The 19092-nt window shown below is 54.9% G+C and overlaps 11 protein-coding genes across 11 annotated transcripts; 6 read left to right on the forward strand and 5 right to left on the reverse strand.

Annotated features, from left to right (window-relative positions):
- Positions 1 to 33: 33 nt before the first annotated feature.
- Positions 34 to 3084, forward strand: PV09_00036 (uncharacterized protein). Its single transcript, XM_016352703.1, has 3 exons — positions 34 to 887; positions 941 to 1891; positions 1951 to 3084. Exons 1-3 carry the CDS (start codon positions 430 to 432, stop codon positions 2798 to 2800), a joined length of 2259 nt encoding a protein of 752 aa, XP_016218960.1. The 5' UTR covers positions 34 to 429; the 3' UTR covers positions 2801 to 3084.
- On the reverse strand, positions 2915 to 4949 carry PV09_00037 (uncharacterized protein). Its single transcript, XM_016352704.1, has one exon. The coding sequence runs from the start codon at positions 4318 to 4320 to the stop codon at positions 3412 to 3414; it is 909 nt and encodes a 302-aa protein (XP_016218961.1). The 5' UTR covers positions 4321 to 4949; the 3' UTR covers positions 2915 to 3411.
- A 3-nt stretch (positions 4950 to 4952) lies between these two features.
- On the forward strand, positions 4953 to 6183 carry PV09_00038 (peptide-methionine (S)-S-oxide reductase). Its single transcript, XM_016352705.1, has 3 exons — positions 4953 to 5395; positions 5463 to 5784; positions 5967 to 6183. Exons 1-3 carry the CDS (start codon positions 5161 to 5163, stop codon positions 5995 to 5997), a joined length of 588 nt encoding a protein of 195 aa, XP_016218962.1. The 5' UTR covers positions 4953 to 5160; the 3' UTR covers positions 5998 to 6183.
- A 640-nt stretch (positions 6184 to 6823) lies between these two features.
- On the reverse strand, positions 6824 to 7302 carry PV09_00039 (uncharacterized protein; the record flags this gene model as incomplete). Its single annotated transcript, XM_016352706.1, has 2 exons — positions 6824 to 7160; positions 7217 to 7302. The coding sequence occupies 2 exons, from the start codon at positions 7300 to 7302 to the stop codon at positions 6824 to 6826; spliced, it is 423 nt and encodes a 140-aa protein (XP_016218963.1).
- Positions 7303 to 7453: 151 nt separating this feature from the next.
- PV09_00040 (uncharacterized protein) lies at positions 7454 to 8651 on the forward strand. The gene is made up of 2 exons (XM_016352707.1): positions 7454 to 8022; positions 8138 to 8651. The coding sequence occupies exons 1-2, from the start codon at positions 7809 to 7811 to the stop codon at positions 8344 to 8346; spliced, it is 423 nt and encodes a 140-aa protein (XP_016218964.1). The 5' UTR covers positions 7454 to 7808; the 3' UTR covers positions 8347 to 8651.
- Positions 8649 to 9930, forward strand: PV09_00041 (uncharacterized protein). The gene is made up of 2 exons (XM_016352708.1): positions 8649 to 9123; positions 9197 to 9930. The coding sequence occupies exons 1-2, from the start codon at positions 8772 to 8774 to the stop codon at positions 9577 to 9579; spliced, it is 735 nt and encodes a 244-aa protein (XP_016218965.1). The 5' UTR covers positions 8649 to 8771; the 3' UTR covers positions 9580 to 9930.
- Positions 9931 to 10342: 412 nt separating this feature from the next.
- PV09_00042 (uncharacterized protein) lies at positions 10343 to 12726 on the forward strand. Its single transcript, XM_016352709.1, has 3 exons — positions 10343 to 10637; positions 10700 to 11160; positions 11225 to 12726. The coding sequence occupies exons 1-2, from the start codon at positions 10410 to 10412 to the stop codon at positions 10967 to 10969; spliced, it is 498 nt and encodes a 165-aa protein (XP_016218966.1). The 5' UTR covers positions 10343 to 10409; the 3' UTR covers positions 10970 to 11160; positions 11225 to 12726.
- Positions 11278 to 12479, reverse strand: PV09_00043 (uncharacterized protein). Its single transcript, XM_016352710.1, has 2 exons — positions 11847 to 12479; positions 11278 to 11788 (listed from the first exon to the last, which is right to left on the reverse strand). The coding sequence occupies exons 1-2, from the start codon at positions 12363 to 12365 to the stop codon at positions 11327 to 11329; spliced, it is 981 nt and encodes a 326-aa protein (XP_016218967.1). The 5' UTR covers positions 12366 to 12479; the 3' UTR covers positions 11278 to 11326.
- A 633-nt stretch (positions 12727 to 13359) lies between the features above and the next one.
- PV09_00044 (arsenical resistance protein ArsH) lies at positions 13360 to 14659 on the reverse strand. The gene is made up of 3 exons (XM_016352711.1): positions 14277 to 14659; positions 14017 to 14215; positions 13360 to 13961 (listed from the first exon to the last, which is right to left on the reverse strand). Exons 1-3 carry the CDS (start codon positions 14645 to 14647, stop codon positions 13548 to 13550), a joined length of 984 nt encoding a protein of 327 aa, XP_016218968.1. The 5' UTR covers positions 14648 to 14659; the 3' UTR covers positions 13360 to 13547.
- Positions 14660 to 15372: 713 nt separating this feature from the next.
- On the reverse strand, positions 15373 to 16385 carry PV09_00045 (uncharacterized protein). The gene has a single exon (XM_016352712.1). It carries the CDS (start codon positions 15962 to 15964, stop codon positions 15557 to 15559), a length of 408 nt encoding a protein of 135 aa, XP_016218969.1. The 5' UTR covers positions 15965 to 16385; the 3' UTR covers positions 15373 to 15556.
- A 137-nt stretch (positions 16386 to 16522) lies between these two features.
- On the forward strand, positions 16523 to 18908 carry PV09_00046 (uncharacterized protein). Its single transcript, XM_016352713.1, has one exon. It carries the CDS (start codon positions 16766 to 16768, stop codon positions 18614 to 18616), a length of 1851 nt encoding a protein of 616 aa, XP_016218970.1. The 5' UTR covers positions 16523 to 16765; the 3' UTR covers positions 18617 to 18908.
- Positions 18909 to 19092: the final 184 nt, after the last annotated feature.

Genomic DNA, 19092 nt, shown 5'->3' on the forward strand with positions numbered 1-19092 from the left:
AACCTCTCGACCCCAACGGTCTGGTTCGACGTGCCCGAACGCACGCCGCCAACGTGCACTCTCGCGCGGAGCGATGGCATGCTTGACGTGAAGAAACATGGCCCAGGGAGCCAATCGCACTGGTCGCAGGCCATCAAAACGCGCTAATCGTCGCCATCACGGAGGCAATATGGCGTTGGCGTTTTGGCTACGGGCGTGGGCGGAGTGGGATCCTACCGTCTCTCTGGAACGTACGAATTCCCAGACGTAGAGTCGGCCGCATGTCGAGTGCACGCCGGGGCCATTGTTGTGGACTGACGGGAGCCTTATTACGACACCCGCTTTCCTGGTGCGAGCTCTCCTTCTCCGACAATCTCTCATCCTGCATCAAAGCGCACGTCGTTGCGAACACGGCCTTTCTGGCCTTGGCTGAACACCGGTTCACGGACCATGGCGGGCGCTGTCAAGATCGGTGACTGTCTCATGCTCTCGCAGAAGGCCTGGAAATGCAGCAGATCCTTTACCGGCCCGAAGAGCACTCCCCCGGAATTCAAGGAGATCGAGCACGAACTCGCGCGCCTTGCCAAGTCGTTGAAGCTCCTCGCGGAATGTATGTTTGCTGAAAAGGCCGAATCGTTGCTGGCTGCTGCAGGAGACGGCACCAAGAAGGGCATCTCTCTCATTCTCGACTACTGCAAGTACACATTGACCAATTTGGAAAGCCTTATTGAGCAGTACCAAAACCAAGACTCGGAAGGATTCTCTGTCCAGAAAACATGGAGCGATCTCGTTCTTGCAAACTACAAGCAATTCATGTGGACTGTGGATGGGGGCAGCATCTTCATCCTGCGGGACCTGCTGCACATGCACGTGTCAACCACTGCGATTGTCCGGCAGGCTCTGGAAAGGTCGGGCGCAACTCCGGAGTGCAATTGGCCGTTTCACTGATGTGTAGTTACAGCAACTCTCGCGATCGAGTCGAATGGACCGTCTCGCCCATAGCTGAACGCATTCAGGCCATGGCAACGCAGGACGACCGCGACACGAGCGAGCAAATCGAAGGTATCGAACGAATTGTTCAATCATTGCTGGACCAGTCTCCCACTTTGGGCGTGGCTTTCGATCGAGTCAATTCTGTGGGCAGCGACCTCTCTCTCCCCAGCATTGGCCTAGGCAGCCAAAGGGGCCCCGGAAACTCTACCAGAGCAAGCACGCCTACTCGCACGGCGACACCGAGTACACTTAGCAATGAGTCCCAGCCGGACAGCTCCAATCTGTCCCGAGCTGGAACCATCTCCCAGGGAGCGCCTCCATTACGTGCGCCTAGCCGAAACAAGGAACTCAGGACACTAGAGATCCGCTCGAAGACCTCGGTTCCTTCAAGTATCGCGTCGTCGTATTATTCGCCTACGACGAGCCCGGACACGCTCTCTGGTTCCGAGCTGGCGCCTTCGGAGGCTGGCATGTGGGAGAACACCTCCAGCGTCGGATTTCCAAGTCCGCACTTGCCAATCAAGTCCACACGAAGACACTGGAAGCCTCCAGACACTCGTCAAGTGGCGGGCAAGTCGCTTCCGGCCGTTCCAAAAACCGTCATGGTGGAAAGGGCTCGGACGGAACAAGCGCTATCAATGCCAGCTCTTCCAACGCCCCCTGACTCCGACGTTGAGCACAAGGTGAACTATCCGCTCCTACATCAACGTCAACGCGCTCCATCTGTGGCTGAATCAATTGTGCTACCGCCTTCCGCGTGGGAAGACGACAACGCAACCATCAAGGACACGTCCCAGTATTCGTTGATGCCGTCTTCTGATGCTGAAGCCATCATGCTCGGAAAACACATGAGCACCATCAGTCAGCAAGAAAATTTCGAGAAGGAAGTGTTCAAGAACTCCGCCATCTACTGCGACTTGTAAGTGAGGAAAGATCAAAACGTAGCGTATCAACTCTAATATTGTTTTTCTCTCTCAGGCGGGCCAAGCAAGTAGAATTTGTGCTACCGTCCAAGGACGAGTCGAGGCCGCACGAAACCCGGTTGGAGTCGGCCATGAGGGATTGTCGTATCTGTCTAGTAAGAAGGCGGGAGACGTACAGCAACGGAGAGCCTCGGTTCACAACGTCCATCTGGGCATTCAGCGACGACAGGACGATGAGACTTCAGCAGAGCATCCCGGACGGCGAGGAGCTGGTTCCGTTTCCGTCGTACTTTCAGGACGAAAAGATCTCCATCACGATTCCGACCGATCTGACGTTCCACAGCCTCACGTACGGAGCGCCACCCATCCGGACCGAAAGGTCCAAATGGGTCAACTACATCTTTGAAGACGAGGCCGCGGCGACTACGTTCGGCAACGCGCTGTTCGGCAAGACGTTGCTCGACAACTTCAAGACGGAGAAGACGACGCGGCTGCGCGACGGCATCAAGGGTGCGATGGCGTATCAGGAGCAGATGTGCGGCATGGAGAATCTCCGACTCTGGTCGCAAGAGCCCTCCGGCGCCGTCCTCGCCATGATCCACTTTTCCGCCATGTTCAGGAAAGGGTGGCTGCAGTTTGTGATCAACGACAAGGACCAGCCGATCAAGGTCAAGGACGACGGCGGCAAGGCTGTCAAGCTGAAGGGACTGCGCATTCCGGACGGAGAGTACCCGGAAGAGCTGCGGAAGAACAAAAAGTCCAAGGACGATCTGAAAAAGTACATCACGGGCGCAAAGGTCGAGTTCAAAGACGTCGCTGAGAAGTACAGATTTCTCACCGTGGTGAGGGAGTTACAGATCAGCGCTGTCACGCTCGGTGCGAATGGCACCCGAGAGATGGATTAACGGAGCGACGACTGTGGCTAGCGATGCTGCTCTCTGTTCACACTGTCATGACCGGGCGGAGTTTTGGAACAAACTTTCATCTTCTGGTACGATTCCCCAAACCGTTGCGACATCTCTCTCTCTCTCTCTCTCTCTCTCTCTCTCTCTCTCTCTCAAGCCTTGTGTATTTTGCGGCACGTTTAGTAGCAAGTCCGCTGGATGTACTGTGTATTCTACTTACTTTTGCCTCATGTTTAGAAGGCCCGCTAGCGCTAGCAATGTCAAAAACAATCCATCTGCATCCGCTCAACAGGTGGAGTCACGTTCGTCCTCGACAATTTCTTTTCTTCATATGGGCCGCGGCTCCGCTTGTTTCGTACGACGTGGCTTAGTTTTCCACGATTCGGTTTTAGCTTAATGCGGGCATCATTCTGGTTTTCCGCGAGGTATGTCCCACGCATCTATTCGACGATGGCGCCTTGCATCAAAGCCAGCCTTGCCCGTGGCTCCCGTCCTCTAGCCATAAGTGGCGCGATTGGCGTCTACACAGTAAAGCAGCGCTCCTGCAATGCCTTTTTTTTTTTTTGCTTTATTTTATCAAAAATAAAAAGCATGTAGAATTTCCCATCCTTTCACCGCTCCTCCGCCTGCGCGTTTAATTTCTCCACCACTGCCACCGCCAGCTCTTCCTCCGTGCGTTCCAAGACGTACATGTAGTGTGACGTGACAGGCCTGTGCACGAAAGCAAACGTGTCTCTGAAGTTCTCGGGTATCTTTTGCTCGGTCTGTATCTCCTTCTGACGTCTCAGTTTCCAATATCGGTTCGGATCTGGAAAGCCGTCTGGTAACGGATCCGGGAAAGGCGCAAACAGCGTAGGGAGGAAAGGGTACCGCTCCTTGGAGTAAGAGAGCGATATCCAGCGTGCTTCTGGCGCGCTGATTACAGCAAGGTTGAGAGCCAGGATGTGGAGGGGATGGACCTTGGTCGTCCGTACTGCCGAGCCGTCCTTTGATGATGATGTACCGACGCGTACATCAGATGATGGAGAGATATTGATGCGGACGTCTAAACCACAGGCTATGGCGTCGGAGGTGCTTTTGTCGACAATGAGCCGGACGGAGCGAGGACGGGCAACCGAGAGTAGCGATGACAGAGAGAGCAAGGACACGCGTGACCACCGCATCGTTGGAAGCTGTGATCTCGTCTCGTCCGCCTGATCGACCTCTTTCTCCTTTCTTTCGCCCCAGTCCACGGATTCCTGGCTAAAGTCGACATTGTGTATCACGTACCTTGGGCCCATGAACGTTTTCAGATGAAAGGACAGCATCGACGTGCCGGGCCCAATGTGCAGCACAGGTCTGGTAGACGTGACACAGTCATCGCCGTCGTGATGATCATGGTCACCGTCATGTTTACGAAAGGCGTCTAGTTCTTCGTCAAAGCACGACTCCGGCAACAGCCATTCAAACGACTGAGGGTTATCCTGGAATCGCTTGTCCCAATACTTGGCGCTGGAGAAGGACGGCACCTCCTTGGACATCTCAACTTTGTTGCAGCCCTGCAAAACGACAAGACTAGGCACCTGGCACTGCTTTTTTTTCGAGGAAGACGGCCTATGAAGGGGAAACTTGGCAGATCAACGGAGGACAAAAGGCGCGCAAAAAAATGTGCGACTTTCATGCGACGCCAAAGTCAAATCCAGCTCTGCGTCCGAAAACGGCAATTGCACCATGCCCGCTAATTAGGCTGTGTAGTATGTACATACGGCGACGTACGTTACAGCCGTTCCCGCATAACGCGGAGTCAAGTCTGCAAAACGGAACAAAAGCAGACCTTCCACGAATTATGACATGCACCGATTGACGGCGTCGCTCACACATGGGGGAATGCTGATCGAAGTGTCGCACGGCGAAGCTCCAAGAACAAGCCAGCCCTCTTTCCTGAACTGGCTTAGAATAGAGCGGCCATGGCTCCGCACACAAGGTGTTGCGAACGTTGCTGCTGCGCCGGCTCAGGACGGTGAGGATGAAGAATCTGATGCCTTCGCTGGTTTTGGAAACGCAGCGAAAGGACAAGGATAGAAGCTCAAATACGCGATTAGGAATACTGCGTCGTTGGTCAGCAGCTGGAGGTGGCGAAGCAGCGGAGGACGCCCCAGGGCTTCCGAGGATGTCCCACTCTTCGTCATCCGCCCAAACATCCATGACAGCTATATTTGCATGAAGCATTTGCCAAAACATTTAAACACGCCCAGAGCGCGCACCCCCTTCCTCTCCTCGCCTCTTGCTCGTCTCATACACGCGCTGCCGCATTTCTCACAATCGTGCAAGCAAAGCTCCTCGCCGGCCTGTCGCTCGTCGGGCTCGCTCTACACTACTCTATGCCCTCGTTCTTGTCGCAGCTGATCCGCCCGTTCTCGTCTGCACCACTCGCCGCCATGAACGTTCCTGCCGGTGCACAGCTGGCCACCGTGGCAGCTGGATGCTTCTGGGGCGTGGAACACATGTACAGGAAGGCCTTCAAGGACAAGGGCCTCATCGACGCCAGAGTGGGCTACATCGGAGGGGACACAGAGAATCCTAGTTACCGGGCCGTGTGCTCTGGCCGAACAGGACGTACGTGGTTGCAGTTTTCCCCGATGACATTCGGCCAGGAGACCGGCGGCTGACGTTCAAGCCACAGACGCAGAAGCTCTGCAAGTCGTGTACGACCCTACCAAAGTGACGTACCGGGACCTGATCGAGTTCTTCTACAAAATGCACGACCCCACCACGGCGAACAGGCAAGGCCCCGACGTAGGCACCCAGTATCGCAGCGCCATCTTCTACCACAGCCCGGAGCAAGAGGAAGAGGCCAAGACGATCACGAAGCAGGTGCAAGAGCAGTGGTGGAAGAACGGCAAGGTCACGACGGAGATTCTGCCGGCGAAGCAGTGGTGGGACGCGGAGACGTACCACCAGCTGTACCTGGACAAAAACCCAGGAGGCTATGAATGCCCGAGCCAGTATGTGACGCTTGAATTTTCCCTTCTTTTTCTTCTTCTTTTTTTTCTTCTTTTTTCTCTTCTTTTTTCTCTTCTTTTTCTTCTCTTTCATCATCATCATCTTCTTCTTCTTCTTCGTCTTCTTCGTCTTACCTGCGCGTGTTGGCTTTCCAAGGTGGGGGTTGTGCTAACAAGACTGGTAGTTTTCTTCGCAACTTCCCGCCACTTTCTTGACGCGACACCACGCGTACAGCGTGGCCTTTGGTGGGATGCTAACAGCCTGGCGTGACGAAGCCGGGCGAGGTTTTGCAATGGGATACCCAGTGTAGTAGTGTGTGTAGAAAAGCAATCAAACGTTTTGCGACTCTTTCGCTCTCGATGTAAGCTGTGATTCTGTTCAATCAACCCGTCCAAGGCGAGCACCGGGAAGGAAGCAAAGGAGATCAGAAAAGGACGAGAAGAGACATGCTGAACCCGGCTTCGCAAACTCCGTATCAGACAGGTGACTGATACAATCGTTCCGAAAGGTTCTGGTATGCACGGAGTATCTGACAAGAGGATGTGGGAGCGTCGGCAAGCGTAGGGCCGTACGCATTCACGAGGGTGGAGCGCTGCGCACATCCGGATCAGAGACCAAGTGCGGCGTAACGTAGTCGGTGTTTTGCGCGCACTCGAGAGAGACTGCCTGGACGGGCCGTACACAGCATGCAGGCCCGTCGTACTGCCGTAAGCAGAGGGCGCCGTCGAGACGCTGCGAGCGGGTCAGGCGAGGAGCCTTCGCGCGGTATTTGGAAGACAGCGAGTGATTTGGAATTCCTGCACGCGGCGGGATTCCCTGCGAAAGGGCGCTGGATGTGGGCCTGCAGCCTGTCGGCGGCGAGCTTGCAGACCATCGGGCCAGCGACGTACGCAGCAGCGCGCCTGGGATGCATCATCTAGGCTGCGAAGACAGGCACGGTGGCGCGAGCACGCAGCTGCACGCCCCGGCCGGCCAGTGTTCGTCCTGCGCCGTCCGATCTGCAGAGGCCGTGGCCGCGTCGGCACATCGCACGACAACGCCCTACAGCGCTGGGGGTGCGCCAGCGGGTGCGCGGTTGGCCAGCGCATGCAGGTCCCGGCCGGCGGTAGCGACGACGAGCGTTCCTGCCCAGGAAATAGCACTTGCCTGTCCAGCACGTCCCGTTCGTTGCTCACGTCCGCGACGGCGTGCGGCTGCGGTGGCGTATGACTCATCCGCTCCCAGAGCTCGACCAGGCTCTCTTGCGGGACCTTTCGCGCGCACCAGTTCGGTCACCGCAACGCTGCCGAACTCAAGGCCTGCGTCGACGCAAATTTCTTTGGCATCCTCTGGCACGCCCGGAGCTGCGTCGACGTGACTTGACGGTGGCGGCAGCTGACTTCGTGCGGTCCCTTGGCTTACATAACCACCGTCCCTTCACTGCACTTAACTTACCCCACCTCGAACCTCTTTTTCCTCTCAGACGTTTGCGCCCCACCGGAGATGCAACATGGCATGCGCCCAGCGCTTTGCTTGTACATCACTCTATTCCTTCGCGATCGGCCGACGATGGCCAAACGAAACGCACCCAGCCCACTCCCGGCTTCGGCCTGCTGTTCTCTCCCTGTTCGACACGATGCAGATTCCGCCCGTCAACCGCCCCGCGCACCGACCAGTAGCAACAACAGTACGGTACACTTCGTTTCTGTTCTCTTCTGTTGTGTATGTAGCATATGCGATCCGGACACCTGGAGTGGCCTGCCCATGAGTGCTTATCGCTCCTGTCCGCATGCTGCGTCCAGCGCTGTGTTTCCGTCCTGGCCCGCACTCGACCTGCCTCCGAGCTAGAGCTTCACTTGTAGCGCATATATAAAGTGACCTTGTGCTCGCACCCGCCGCTTCCCCTTTCCCCTCTCAACCTCTTTTCCTTCTCCTCACTTCCTTGCCACGGACACAATCCCAATCCATCCCACGTCGGTCGCCTCTCACGCCACCTTTCAAACCCCTCTGCCCCTTTCCACAAGCTACGTACATCGCCTCTGCAATCATGACGACCTACACCGGCAAATGCCACTGCGGCGAGACGCAATGGGAGGTCACTCTCCAGCCCGAGCAGGCTTCTCACGTCCTGTGCCACTGCAACACCTGCAAGGCCTTGTCTGGCGGCGCCTTCACTCTCAACCAGATTGTCCCCGCCGACGCCATCAAGTTCACAAAGGGCGGTGACGCCCTCAAGAAGTACACCTACAAGGGCGACTCCGGTGAGTAACACCTGCCGGCCGTACGGTGGACTCGTGCGCGATGTTGGAGCCAAGGCTGCGGAAAAACGCTCGCCGTGCTCGCTCACTGAGACTGACCATGACGGACGATTTGCAGGCCACGACGTCAACTGCTACTTCTGCCCCACTTGCTCCGCCCACCCATACCACCAGCAGACTGTCATGCCGGACAAGATCATTCTGCGCACCGTCCTGCTCGACAAAGCCGCCGACTTCGACGCCGCCGCCGAAATCTACGGCAAGGACAAGCTGAAGTGGGAGAAGGAGCAGGCCCCCGTCACTTTCCCCGTCCTGCCTCCGCAGTAGACTTCAGATCCCCCAACTTTGCAGGTGCCAGTGGGGTTCTGCCGTTGCGGAAGCGGCTGGCCTGGATCGGGCAACTGCTGAGTTTCGGCCACAAAAAGGAGTATGTCCACTGAATATGCTGGGCGCTCGCGCGCCGTCCTATGAAGAGAAAAATAAAAAAAAAATCGGGGCTTCGGATACTTGATTGGGTGGAGTGCAGATTACATGCATGCGCTCTTGCAGGGTCGAGGTGGGAGCATCCCTAGCTACGGTAGCACGGTAGTATAAAGCCTCTCCCAAAATGTCCAGTCTTTAAGCTATCTGAATCCCTTGGTTCCTGCCTCTTTTCCTTTCCCCCCTCGCCTTGTCTGCAGTCCATCTCGTTTTCTTCGCATCCCCTTTCTCGCCCCTTCGTTTTGCGTGGTACCCTGAGCGAAGCTGGGTGGATGGACAGTAAGCGCCGCACAACTGAGCCTGCACGCTCGGCTGTTAGCCCGCGGGTCCGGGAGGCGACTCGAGAGGACGCTCCGGGCTATGTCGAGGCCATGCTGGCGGGATACGAGATGGACCCTCAGTTTGTATACCGTTATCCATATCGAAAGCAGTACCCGGATGACGCCCGCTCAGCCTCAATCGCCGTAGTCGAAGCAGCGATCGAAAATCCAAACACAGTCGTCCTTGTGGCTGAGCTACCCGTCCCGCAGTCTGACAACGAGGCCATCGCTGAGGAGGATTGGAAGATCGCCGCCGTTGCAACGTGGGAGTGGAAAACTCTCGACGACGTCGAGAGTGGAACACGTTAGTTCAAAGCCCCTCTCGCCACGAGTTACCCATCCTCGGCCTCTCTGATATTTATGCTTCACGTGATTAGATCCGCCAGGCTTCTCAGCCGTGGATTCACCTCGCCGTGACATGGATCCCACTAGACAGGCCGAGTTCATCGACGCCATCACCGCCGCCGAGCGGCGATGCTTCGGCCCCCAGTGGGGTCAGCACAGGATGGAGCTCGCCGACCTGGCGTGCCACCCGGCGTTTCAGCGTCGCGGCGCCGCAACTGCGCTGACGAGGTGGGGGATGGCGAAGGCGAGCTTGCAGGGCGTGCCCGTCATGCTGACGGCGAGCCCCATGGGCAGAAAGGTCTACCTCAACCTGGGCTTCAGAGAGCTGGACTACTTCGAGGTCGGCGGTGGCATCGAGAGGATCGGGACCTGGGTCATGGTCTGGACTCCGGACGGATGGGAAGCTCCAAAATGAAAATGAAGTCAAAAAAGAAGCGGAAGAGAAGAAAAGAAAGCGCCTACTCGGCCTCTGTGTCGCGTGTATTCAGACTGTAAAAGAGGCTTGTGGTCATCGCTTCTCCTGGCCTGTTGAGCTGCAAGCAAAAGCTGTGTGATGGGCTGGCCTTCGATGATACTACCGCTGCAAAGCTTCGTTTGGTGCCTCGTCCAAAGCCTGTGCACATTCTGCGTGACTCTTTTCTCCTCTCACACACACACTCTCTCTCTCTCATTTTTTTTCTGGGTCTATACTCTGCAAAGTGGGCCGTCTGTAATATTTACTTGGCTCATCCCACGCTTAGTTCCCCGCAAGACGCTGACTTTCCACAAATTTGATCTCGGGACCTCGCCTTCAACATCCGTGAAGGAGCCGATTGATAGTGTGTGATCTGAATACATCGCTCTGAGAGAGCCCGTCTTTTTGAGAAGTATAATTAATTGCGTTGAGACTGCATTCGTCTAGCTGAGGTGCTACGAGATGGCGCAAGGCTGTCCTCCCAGCTGGAGCATCTTCTCATCGCAGAGTCTGGTATTGGCCTCGAATATGTCTGCGGTGACAAATCACCGCTGAGTATTTAAGGAAACGCGAAAGAGAAGCTGGATTCGCAAAATTCACTAGTTTGAGGGTCGTGGGGACACCGCACGACTGTTCAGCTACTGCGGGAGAAAGACAAGTCACGTGGATTACATAATCTAATCAGTCCTCTCCGACTTGATTTGGATTTCTTGAACAGGGTCTTCCTATATTCTTGACTTGACTGCAGGACGTTCACTCGCACCCATAAGACAAACGAAAATCCTCTCAACATGGCCGAATCAATGGAGATAGACGACGCGCCGCTGAAGAAATCGTCGAGCAGCGAGCCACGCACGGCTGCAGGAGCCGTTGCTGTGCGCAGCATCGAAGGTTGGATCATCATCGTCACAAACGTACACGAGGAGGCTAGCGAGGAAGACATCCAAGACATGTTCGGAGAGTGGGGCGAGATCAAGAACTTGCATTTGAATCTGGACAGGCGGACGGGCTATGTCAAGGTACAGCGCTTTGTCCTATCCACGACGGCTTTTTACGACCGGGCATTAATGTCGCCATCTAGGGATACGTGCTCATTGAGTACGCGACGTTGGACGAGGCCAAAGCTGCAATAGAGGGCGCAAACAACACAAAGCTGCTCGACCAAACCATCACAGTGGACTATGCCTTTGTGCGACCACCGCCAGAGCGGGGCCAGGGAAGCGGACGAGGACGTGGAGGGGGTCGCGGGGAACGAGACAGTCGTGGTGGCAGAGGTGGAGGTCGGGCTAGGAGTAGAAGTCCGGGAGATGACAGAAGACGGGATAGGGATGACGACGACGACGCTGACTGAGGAAAAGGAATTGGCGCACCACGTCGTCAGATCCGGCGCAAAAACAAAAGCGGGACGGGAGGGCGAAACAAACAACAGGACCACGAAACAGCTACACGGATGGGTTTCTTTCTCTTCATGCTCAGGAGCCAATAAAGTATCGTCGGCTTGCTCACTCTCCGAGCAAGTCGGCAGTTTTTGCAAGCTGCACGGTGAGCATACGCTGGGTCCTACGCACCCCCCGAGAGAGGAATGTCTGCTAAGAAAAGCTCACAGTGCCTTGTGAATATTGCTCCACGTCACTGCACCAGGGACGTCGATAATCAGGTGAGTGTGTCTTACGCTTGTCTGATTTAGTCTATCTCTACGCATCTTCTTTCAAAGCTTCTCCTTGCCACCGACGGGCACAATCGTACGTATCGCTTGGAACCTGTTCTGGAACGCCCGCTGTGAAACGTTCGCCTGTGGCGCTGTCAACTCGAAGCCGTGCGTGCATCCAGGATAGATATGTAGCTCGCAGCTCACGCCAGCCTGGACAAGTTTCTTCGCATAGTCAATGTCCTCATCACGGAAAATGTCCATGTCGCCGCAGTCAATGTACGTCGCTGGCAGCTTTGCCGCCTGCTCGATAGTCATTCGAGCAGGTGCAGCTGAAGGCTTGAGGTCTGCCGCGCCGCGGCTGCTACCAAGGATACCGTCCCAGCCCGTGCGATTGTCGTCCGCTTTCCACACGGCGATATCATCTATGGCCGGATCAGGATCCACGTTGCGATCGTCGAGCATGGGGTATATGAGGATCTGCTTTGCGATGGCGGGTCCGTTCTTCTCGAGGTTGTAGTGCTGCGGCTCAAGTTAGCAGTGTTGAGCGTAACCGCTCCCGAGCCGCGTCATGCCATACCAGTAGTGCGGCGGTCATACCCCCTCCGGCACTGTCTCCCATGATTGCGATCTTTTTGGGATCGATGCCGAACTCAGCTGCATGCTCAACCATAAAGAGCAAGGCCTTGTGCGAGTCATCTACGTTTCCAGGGTACTTGACCTCAGGCGCCAGCCGATACTCGGCGGAAAAGAAAGGCACTCCCGTCTCCTCGACATATTTGCCGACAACCCCGTTGTACATATCAATGTCGCCTGAAATGTAACCCCCGCCGTGCAGATAGAGCACACCGGAGCCACCCTCTGGTGCGTTCTGCTTCTTGTACAGGCGACACCTGATCGACTGCCCATCGCTGACGGGAACACTGTAATCCTTTGTCGTGATGTCTGCGGGCATGGCAGGCGCTAAAGCCGCGAACATGCCGGCAATCATCTGACGACGAGATTCGACGTCGCCGACTTTAGCTGGCGGAGGTGGAGGCGCACCACCCATCATGGCCATGAGGCCTGTTTGAACCTCTGGGTCAAGAGTGAACCCCATTTCTGCGGATACGATGGGCGAAGGGACGAAAAATGCTCGGCAAGGATGGTGAACCGTGGTCCAGAGTCTCGAGTGTAGCTGTGGTGCTTCAACGCAAGAGAAATTACCAAGCTGTCGGAGGGGGAAGTCAAGTTGTATTTATACGTATTTTTTTTTATTTCTATGCAATGCCCTCAGAAACCCCGCTCGGAAGCTTTCTCACATCTCCACAGTCTTCTATTTTATCGGGGTGTCGGAGTCGATTCAGGTACTGCTTGACCGTGCAGCAAACACGGCTTCGCGGCTTTTGAACCACCTTAACCCCGCTCCAGGGTTCCTTCGGCGAAAGTACACTACCGCCTCTATCACAATAAAAAAAAACATCTCATACGACAACACGCAAGTTGGCACAGCCTTTTGAATCTTACGTGAACTTCGTCCAAATGCGGATTAGTCAGACGTGACGTCCTTCCACTTGATTGATCGCGAAACCGTCTCTTGTCCTGAACGAGACGCAACAAATGCCCTACCTGACCAGCGGTGCGCTGACAAAGAAAGCCGGACAACTGACGCATGAGACAGCCCCATCGTCGCTCCGCCGGATGCTGGGCTGGTGGTGACTCTTGTCTCTGACGCTTCTGAATCCTTTGGCTTACGCGACGCCGCTCGTCTCCATTTTTTTTTTTATAATCTTTTTGTCGCTCACGTTCGCTCCGTGACATCCGGTGGGATGACGACGGGCTTTTTTGGACTGCGTTTCGACGGGAGCAACGGGTTCATGCCATGGGGGGAATAAAAATCAACGTCGAAGCGAAATGCACGGCTTTACGACCCACGGAAAGGTTCCCCGCCATCTCAGCCCCCCACCACCAACGTCCGTTTCGCCCAGCCCACGTTATGAAGTGAGAACTTCGTGTGTTATCTCCTTGACGTAGAAGTTGTGAACGGCAAAGGGGTTGTGTAGGGTGCGCCGCTGTTTGGCTGGAGCTCCTTCTAGCGGGCGTTGCTGGCACATGGGGATTGAAACTTGCCTTAATACGCGTGCAAACGCCAGGGTACAATGCTCTCTCTCTATTCTATCCGAGCTAGTTTTGCGCGCTTGCTCAAAAGGTTTTTGGCACGCTCTAGACCTACCCACCCTTTTCTGATCGTCTGCAGCTCTAAGTTATGCCTATTCTAGTTTCGTGCAACAAGCAGGAGACCTCACGTGGCGGCGGCCAACGGTTGGGCCTCTTCTCGGATCCTCTTTGCGGCTCTCTCGGCGCGCTCGCTGAATCTATCTGCGAACAGATGAAAGTGCGGCTTCATGACGATGCTGTATTTCACAAACTCCTCCATGCAGTCGACCAGGCGGTTCCGGTTGTCGCTCGGCATGAGCCTGCTACCCCCTTCCTCGTCATGCTCCCCGGTGAACTGGGTATACGCTTTCGGTATGGAACTTTGATTGGGAATCGTGAACATGCGCATCCAGCGGCCTAAGACGCGCAGGCTGTTGACCGTGTTGAAAGATTGCGATCCGCCGGACACTTGAGCTATCGCGAGGGTGCGGCCTTGCGTAGGACGCACAGAGCCCGTTGCGAGCGGGATCCAGTCGATCTGGTTTTTGAACACGGCAGTCTGCGGATGGTCAGTTCGTAACTGAAGTGTTGAAGCGAGGGGTTGCCTTGATCACCAGGTTTCCGTGCTGCTCTGGACACACCCACACGTGCCCGTCGCTCCATTTGCTGAGACCCCGCAGCTCTTGCACTTTGTAGTGGTCGTGCTGGACGTCATCCTTGACGGGCAGGCCTTCTGGATCGAACACTCTAACGTCACACCCAAGGCGAAATAGGATGCGGCATGCTTCGTACGCGAGCAGTCGAGAATATGAACTGTTGGACCCGGTCAGATCTAGACTTGGATCCCACGTAGCGGTATCAGCTTCTTTTTTACCGCCTCCTAAGACTTCCGTAAAGGACAAGCACCTTGAGCCTGTCGTTGCCTGCTTCTTCGAGATGCTGTTCAGCCATACGCAGCACGGTGCTGAGCTCCAGCTTCGCTATCCAGTCGTTGTCGGCCACTTCATCCGGGAGAAGAAACGGTCGGTACGTCTTGCGGACAATAGGATCGTCGTCCACTTCCCGAATGGCCAAGGATCGGAACTGGTAGCTAGGATCCGGTTCGAGATGGATCACGGTGCGCAGAACAGAGTCATTGTTGAGATCACCCATCGTGGTTATAGAACGGCGCTGGATGCTCGGCAAGACGACTTGCGCTGGTGAAACCAATGCCTTTCCAGCCCTCCAACGCATCCGACCGAGCATTATCAAAAGCGCATTTTTCTTCTTTTTTTGCGTTCGCAAGCCAGCTCCATATATTTTGCAGCTCCAGCACGTACCACCCCATTTCAGCATGTCACTGATTAATCGCGATTGGATGGACGGAGCCATCGTTTGCCAAGCCTTCGGATCCCTGTACCCGCACATATTTCAAGGTTGAGTGGGGAGTTGAGGGCTGGCACTGTGCGAGAAACGTGCCCTTTGGATCTATGCAGAGCTGAACTTTGATTGAGAGGAGGCGCTCTTTAATAAGCTGCGATACTGTGCAGGACCAGAATTGTGGCCTGTTGCTGTAGAATGAGCCGGCCATCAGGATTCCGATGGAAAGTAACAGCGCGCATCGGCATTGAGTTGGTGTTTGTAGATTGTGGAACCACTTACGCATAGAAAGCATATTGAGGAGTACAAGATGTCGTCTGTAACTTGCCATATTCACTTGAGGAATGAAAATTCACGCCGTAATTGCTGCTAGTCTACGGCATCGTTTTATATGATCACCACGAATGCCTCGCCGCTGTAGAGTAACACGCGGTACAAAGCGTGAGACCCACGCGGCACAGTCGTGAATGTGAGACGTTCAGAATCGGAAAGGTCACAAAGACGGGTAGGCAAATCGTGCATCACAGGCGACAGGATGACCTCGAAAATGTCGCCGAATGGTGCGAGTATCCGTGAAGCTAACGTGAAAGAAGACAAATTTTTTCTTGATTGTGATTTAATCGCTTAGTCTCTCTCGTAGACCTCGTCTAGGACCAATAAACTGAATAACATTCTACCTCCTGCCACCACCCAGGATTGTCTAAAGCGAGAAGCAAATCTTTCCTTTGTCAGCAGCAATGTGAACCTCGAAAATCGGGAGGTCAGAGCGCCTGCGAAGTGACTTTCCGGACTGTTTCAGGTTGTAGAACGCAGCTCCGTTATGAGAGTCTCGATGCGGCGACGGATCTCGTCGCGAATAGGACGAACGGCAGCGATGCCTTCTCCAGCTGGATCTTTGAGTTTCCAATCGAGATAGCGCTTCCCGGGAAAGAAGGGACAGGCGTCGCCACAGCCCATGGTGATAACAACGTCGCTGGCTTGGACGGCGTCTGGTGTGAGAATCTTGGGTTTTTGGTCGGCGATGTTGATGCCTTCCTCGAGCATGGCTTCCACAACAACCGGGTTGACGGAGTCGGCCGGGGCTGATCCAGCAGAACGAACTTCGACCTCGTCTCCGGCAAGATGAGAAAGGTACGCCGCGGCCATTTGCGAGCGGCCGGCGTTGTGAACGCACACGAATAGGACGCTTGGTTTGTTGGCCATCCGGTTGGATATCAGACGACTGATCGGAATGGAGATTGAGAGCCTCTTGAGTTGAAGCGGGAGCTGAGTCTTAACCGGACCTTGGAAGGATTCGGAGACGACTGCAGCGACATGATATCAGACAGGACGAAGGCAGGCTGAGAAAATAACAATGTCGCAACAGATACGGTCTGATTGGACACCTCTCGAAGAGGGGCCTGGGTTTGAAAAACGGCGCCAACAGGAGGCTCGAAAAGCCACGCTGCACGGTACAAGCGCTCTTCACCTTGCGCTGCGTCGCGGCCGTTGCTTACAGTCGCCCGGCGGTTGTCGAGCGGCCTTAGAGCACGTGATACAATGCCATTCAAGCGTCGACCAGGCTCTTACGCATTTTCTTTTTCACCGCCAGCCCAACGCTGGCTTGCAGGTCAAGACCTTGACGGGCTCAAAAAGGTTGGACAACGAACGAGCGAACGCGGCGAGCGGCCGTGGAAATCTTCACACCGAACCACGAGCCGGACCCACATTTTCTCCACAAGTTGATTCGCAAATGCAGGAACCAAGCGAGCGCGTGGTGCACACCGCATGACCCCAACCATCGCTCGTTCATGTACAATATCGATTACCGCGTGAGCACCCGGAGAACCTCACCGTTCGCACGCTCGCATGTCGTCCGTTTCCCGTGCGTTTGCGATGATTGAGTGAACGGCTCGAGCCACTTTCAGCGGGGCTGGCTCCTTGGGTTTCCTTTTCTCTTTTGGCAGATTATCGCTTCTGCGTCGCTTTTTCCTATTTCTGCGCGAGCAAATACATCGAGTCGACATGGATCGTCGCGAGGTCGGCGTAAATTGGCGTAAGAAGTGGGCTTCGAAGGCCATCCTGGCGTTGCTGGTGCTGTTGCCGCTGTACTCGCTCTGGACGTTCTACACCTTGCCATTTGTCCCCAACGTGCTGCCCCAACACCAGTCGCCGTTCAATGCCCTCGAGGAACTGCATTATGCTCTCGAGACAATGCAGAACGAGTATTTTCAGATATGGCTGGGCAAATGGCCGACCTCCATTGACTGGACCGGCGCCGTACTGGGCACGCTCATGTCGGCGTCCTTGTTCTCGCTTACCCGCTCCCTCGACTATGTTCTGCCTCCTTCAACCTGGCAGCCGAAGTGGACGACCGTACAGGGTGAGAAGGTGGAGAACGAGATCAATCGTTATTTCTCGCAGTCGATTGCATACTACTTTGGGGAGGATGCCTTCAGCATACGGCTGCAAGCGTATGATGACATGCTGTGGGTTGTACTAGGTTGGTTGGAAGGCATCCGTTTTGTGACCCTGCACTCGAATGCCCACTATCCACCATCTTCCGGCCAGGACGGTCTCGGGGCAGGCAAGCCGTGGTACGGCACCCAGTTTATACCCAGTTTCGCGCACCGGGCCAATGTCTTTTACGAGATCGCACGCCAAGGTTGGGACACGGAGCTATGCGGCGGAGGCATGGTCTGGAACCCCCGTCTGACGCCGTACAAAAATGCCATCACGAACGAGCTGTACATCTCGGCTAGCGTGGGCATGTACTTGTACTTTCCTGGTGATAGCAACACGTCGCCCTATCTGCAGAATACGGTGACGAATGTGCTTGCACGTGATACAGACGAAACCGCGATGACTGCTATCGAGCGGAAAGGACCTCACGACCCTACGTATCTCTCGAACGCAATCAAAGCTTACGAGTGGCTCAAGCATAGCAACATGACGAACGAGAAAGGTTTGTACGTTGATGGCTTCCACATCGCGGGCTGGAACCGCAACGGCAGCATAGGTACGGGAAATTGTGACGTCAGAAACGAAATGGTGTACACATACAACCAGGGCGTGCTTTTATCTGGCTTGCGTAACCTCTGGGAAGCCACTGGCAAAGTCTCATATCTCAAGGACGGACACGAACTCGTCCGCAATGTTATAGCCGCAACTGGGTGGCGCTCTCCGACGTCCCGGGTCCGTTGGTGGAGTGGCCTAGGCCGCAACGGTGTTCTTGAGGAGATCTGCGACGCCTCTGGAACCTGCTCCCAGAACGGGCAGACATTCAAAGGCATCTTCTTCCACCATCTCACGCTATTTTGCGAACCCTTGCCAGATAAACCGCTTGTTCCGGGCAAAACGTACGCCGCTGATCCCGCTACGTATAGTCTGCATGCTCAAAGCTGCAAGGAATATGCAGCGTGGGTTGTCTGGAATGCAAAGGCGGCATTGGCGACAAGGGACGCACATGGCCGATTTGGAATGTGGTGGGGCGTGCCGAACTGGGATGCTGATGGAGACGATATTGTCTCGGAGACTCCGGAGAGTTCAGAAGATTACAGGAACGAAGGCCTGGGAAGTGAAGAGCTCTGGGGCGTTGGATGGCGTGAAGGCCTGGAGATCAGCCCTCCCAACCTTCCAAGATTTGGAGGTGGTACCATGTGGCCCGGTGGTGAAGAGTCTCTCAATGCAGAGAACATGAACTTGGCTGGAACGCACGTAGAGCTGCGCAAAAAGCGCCAGGATCATCGCTCAAACTGGGTTGGAAGCACAACCGACCTTAACGATCGTGGACGTGGGAGAACCGTTGAGACCCAAGGCGGAGGTGTAGCTGTTTTGAGGGCGATGTGGGAGTTTGTGCGTATGTACAGTGATTAACCCCAGGTCCAAACTCAGCGATGGCATGAGCGTTTTCGTTTTTATTTTCTCCTCGTGTTTATAGTCTAGATGCTCGAACGACGATGAAATGACAGAACGAAGAAATCATGATGCAAAAATTTCTTTCAGCACCGGATACAAACATAGAGAATCTATTGCTTCTTTTTGCTGCTGGGATTCAGGCAATGGATAGAACAGTCTTTAACGGTGGCTAATGTGGGAAAAGAGCAAGAATGGTTTTCGTTAGCGTGACGAGAGATCTGAAAAAGACGATATACACTTGCATCAATCCACTTTGTAATCGTCTGCGATCTGTCTGATCAGAATTTTTCGCCGGCAATTGCGGTGGCATTTGTGATGTTTGTATAAGTAGGGTAACAAAAATTGGTTTAGAACTGTAATAACCCTCCTAGCTTGTAGGTTCACGCGGTGGTTCATTCACTTTTTGGACATGGAAGGCAGTTCACGTCCAGAGA

The sequence above is a fragment of the Verruconis gallopava genome (genome assembly GCF_000836295.1).
Source record: "Verruconis gallopava strain CBS 43764 unplaced genomic scaffold supercont1.1, whole genome shotgun sequence".
NCBI lineage: Eukaryota > Fungi > Ascomycota > Dothideomycetes > Venturiales > Sympoventuriaceae > Verruconis > Verruconis gallopava.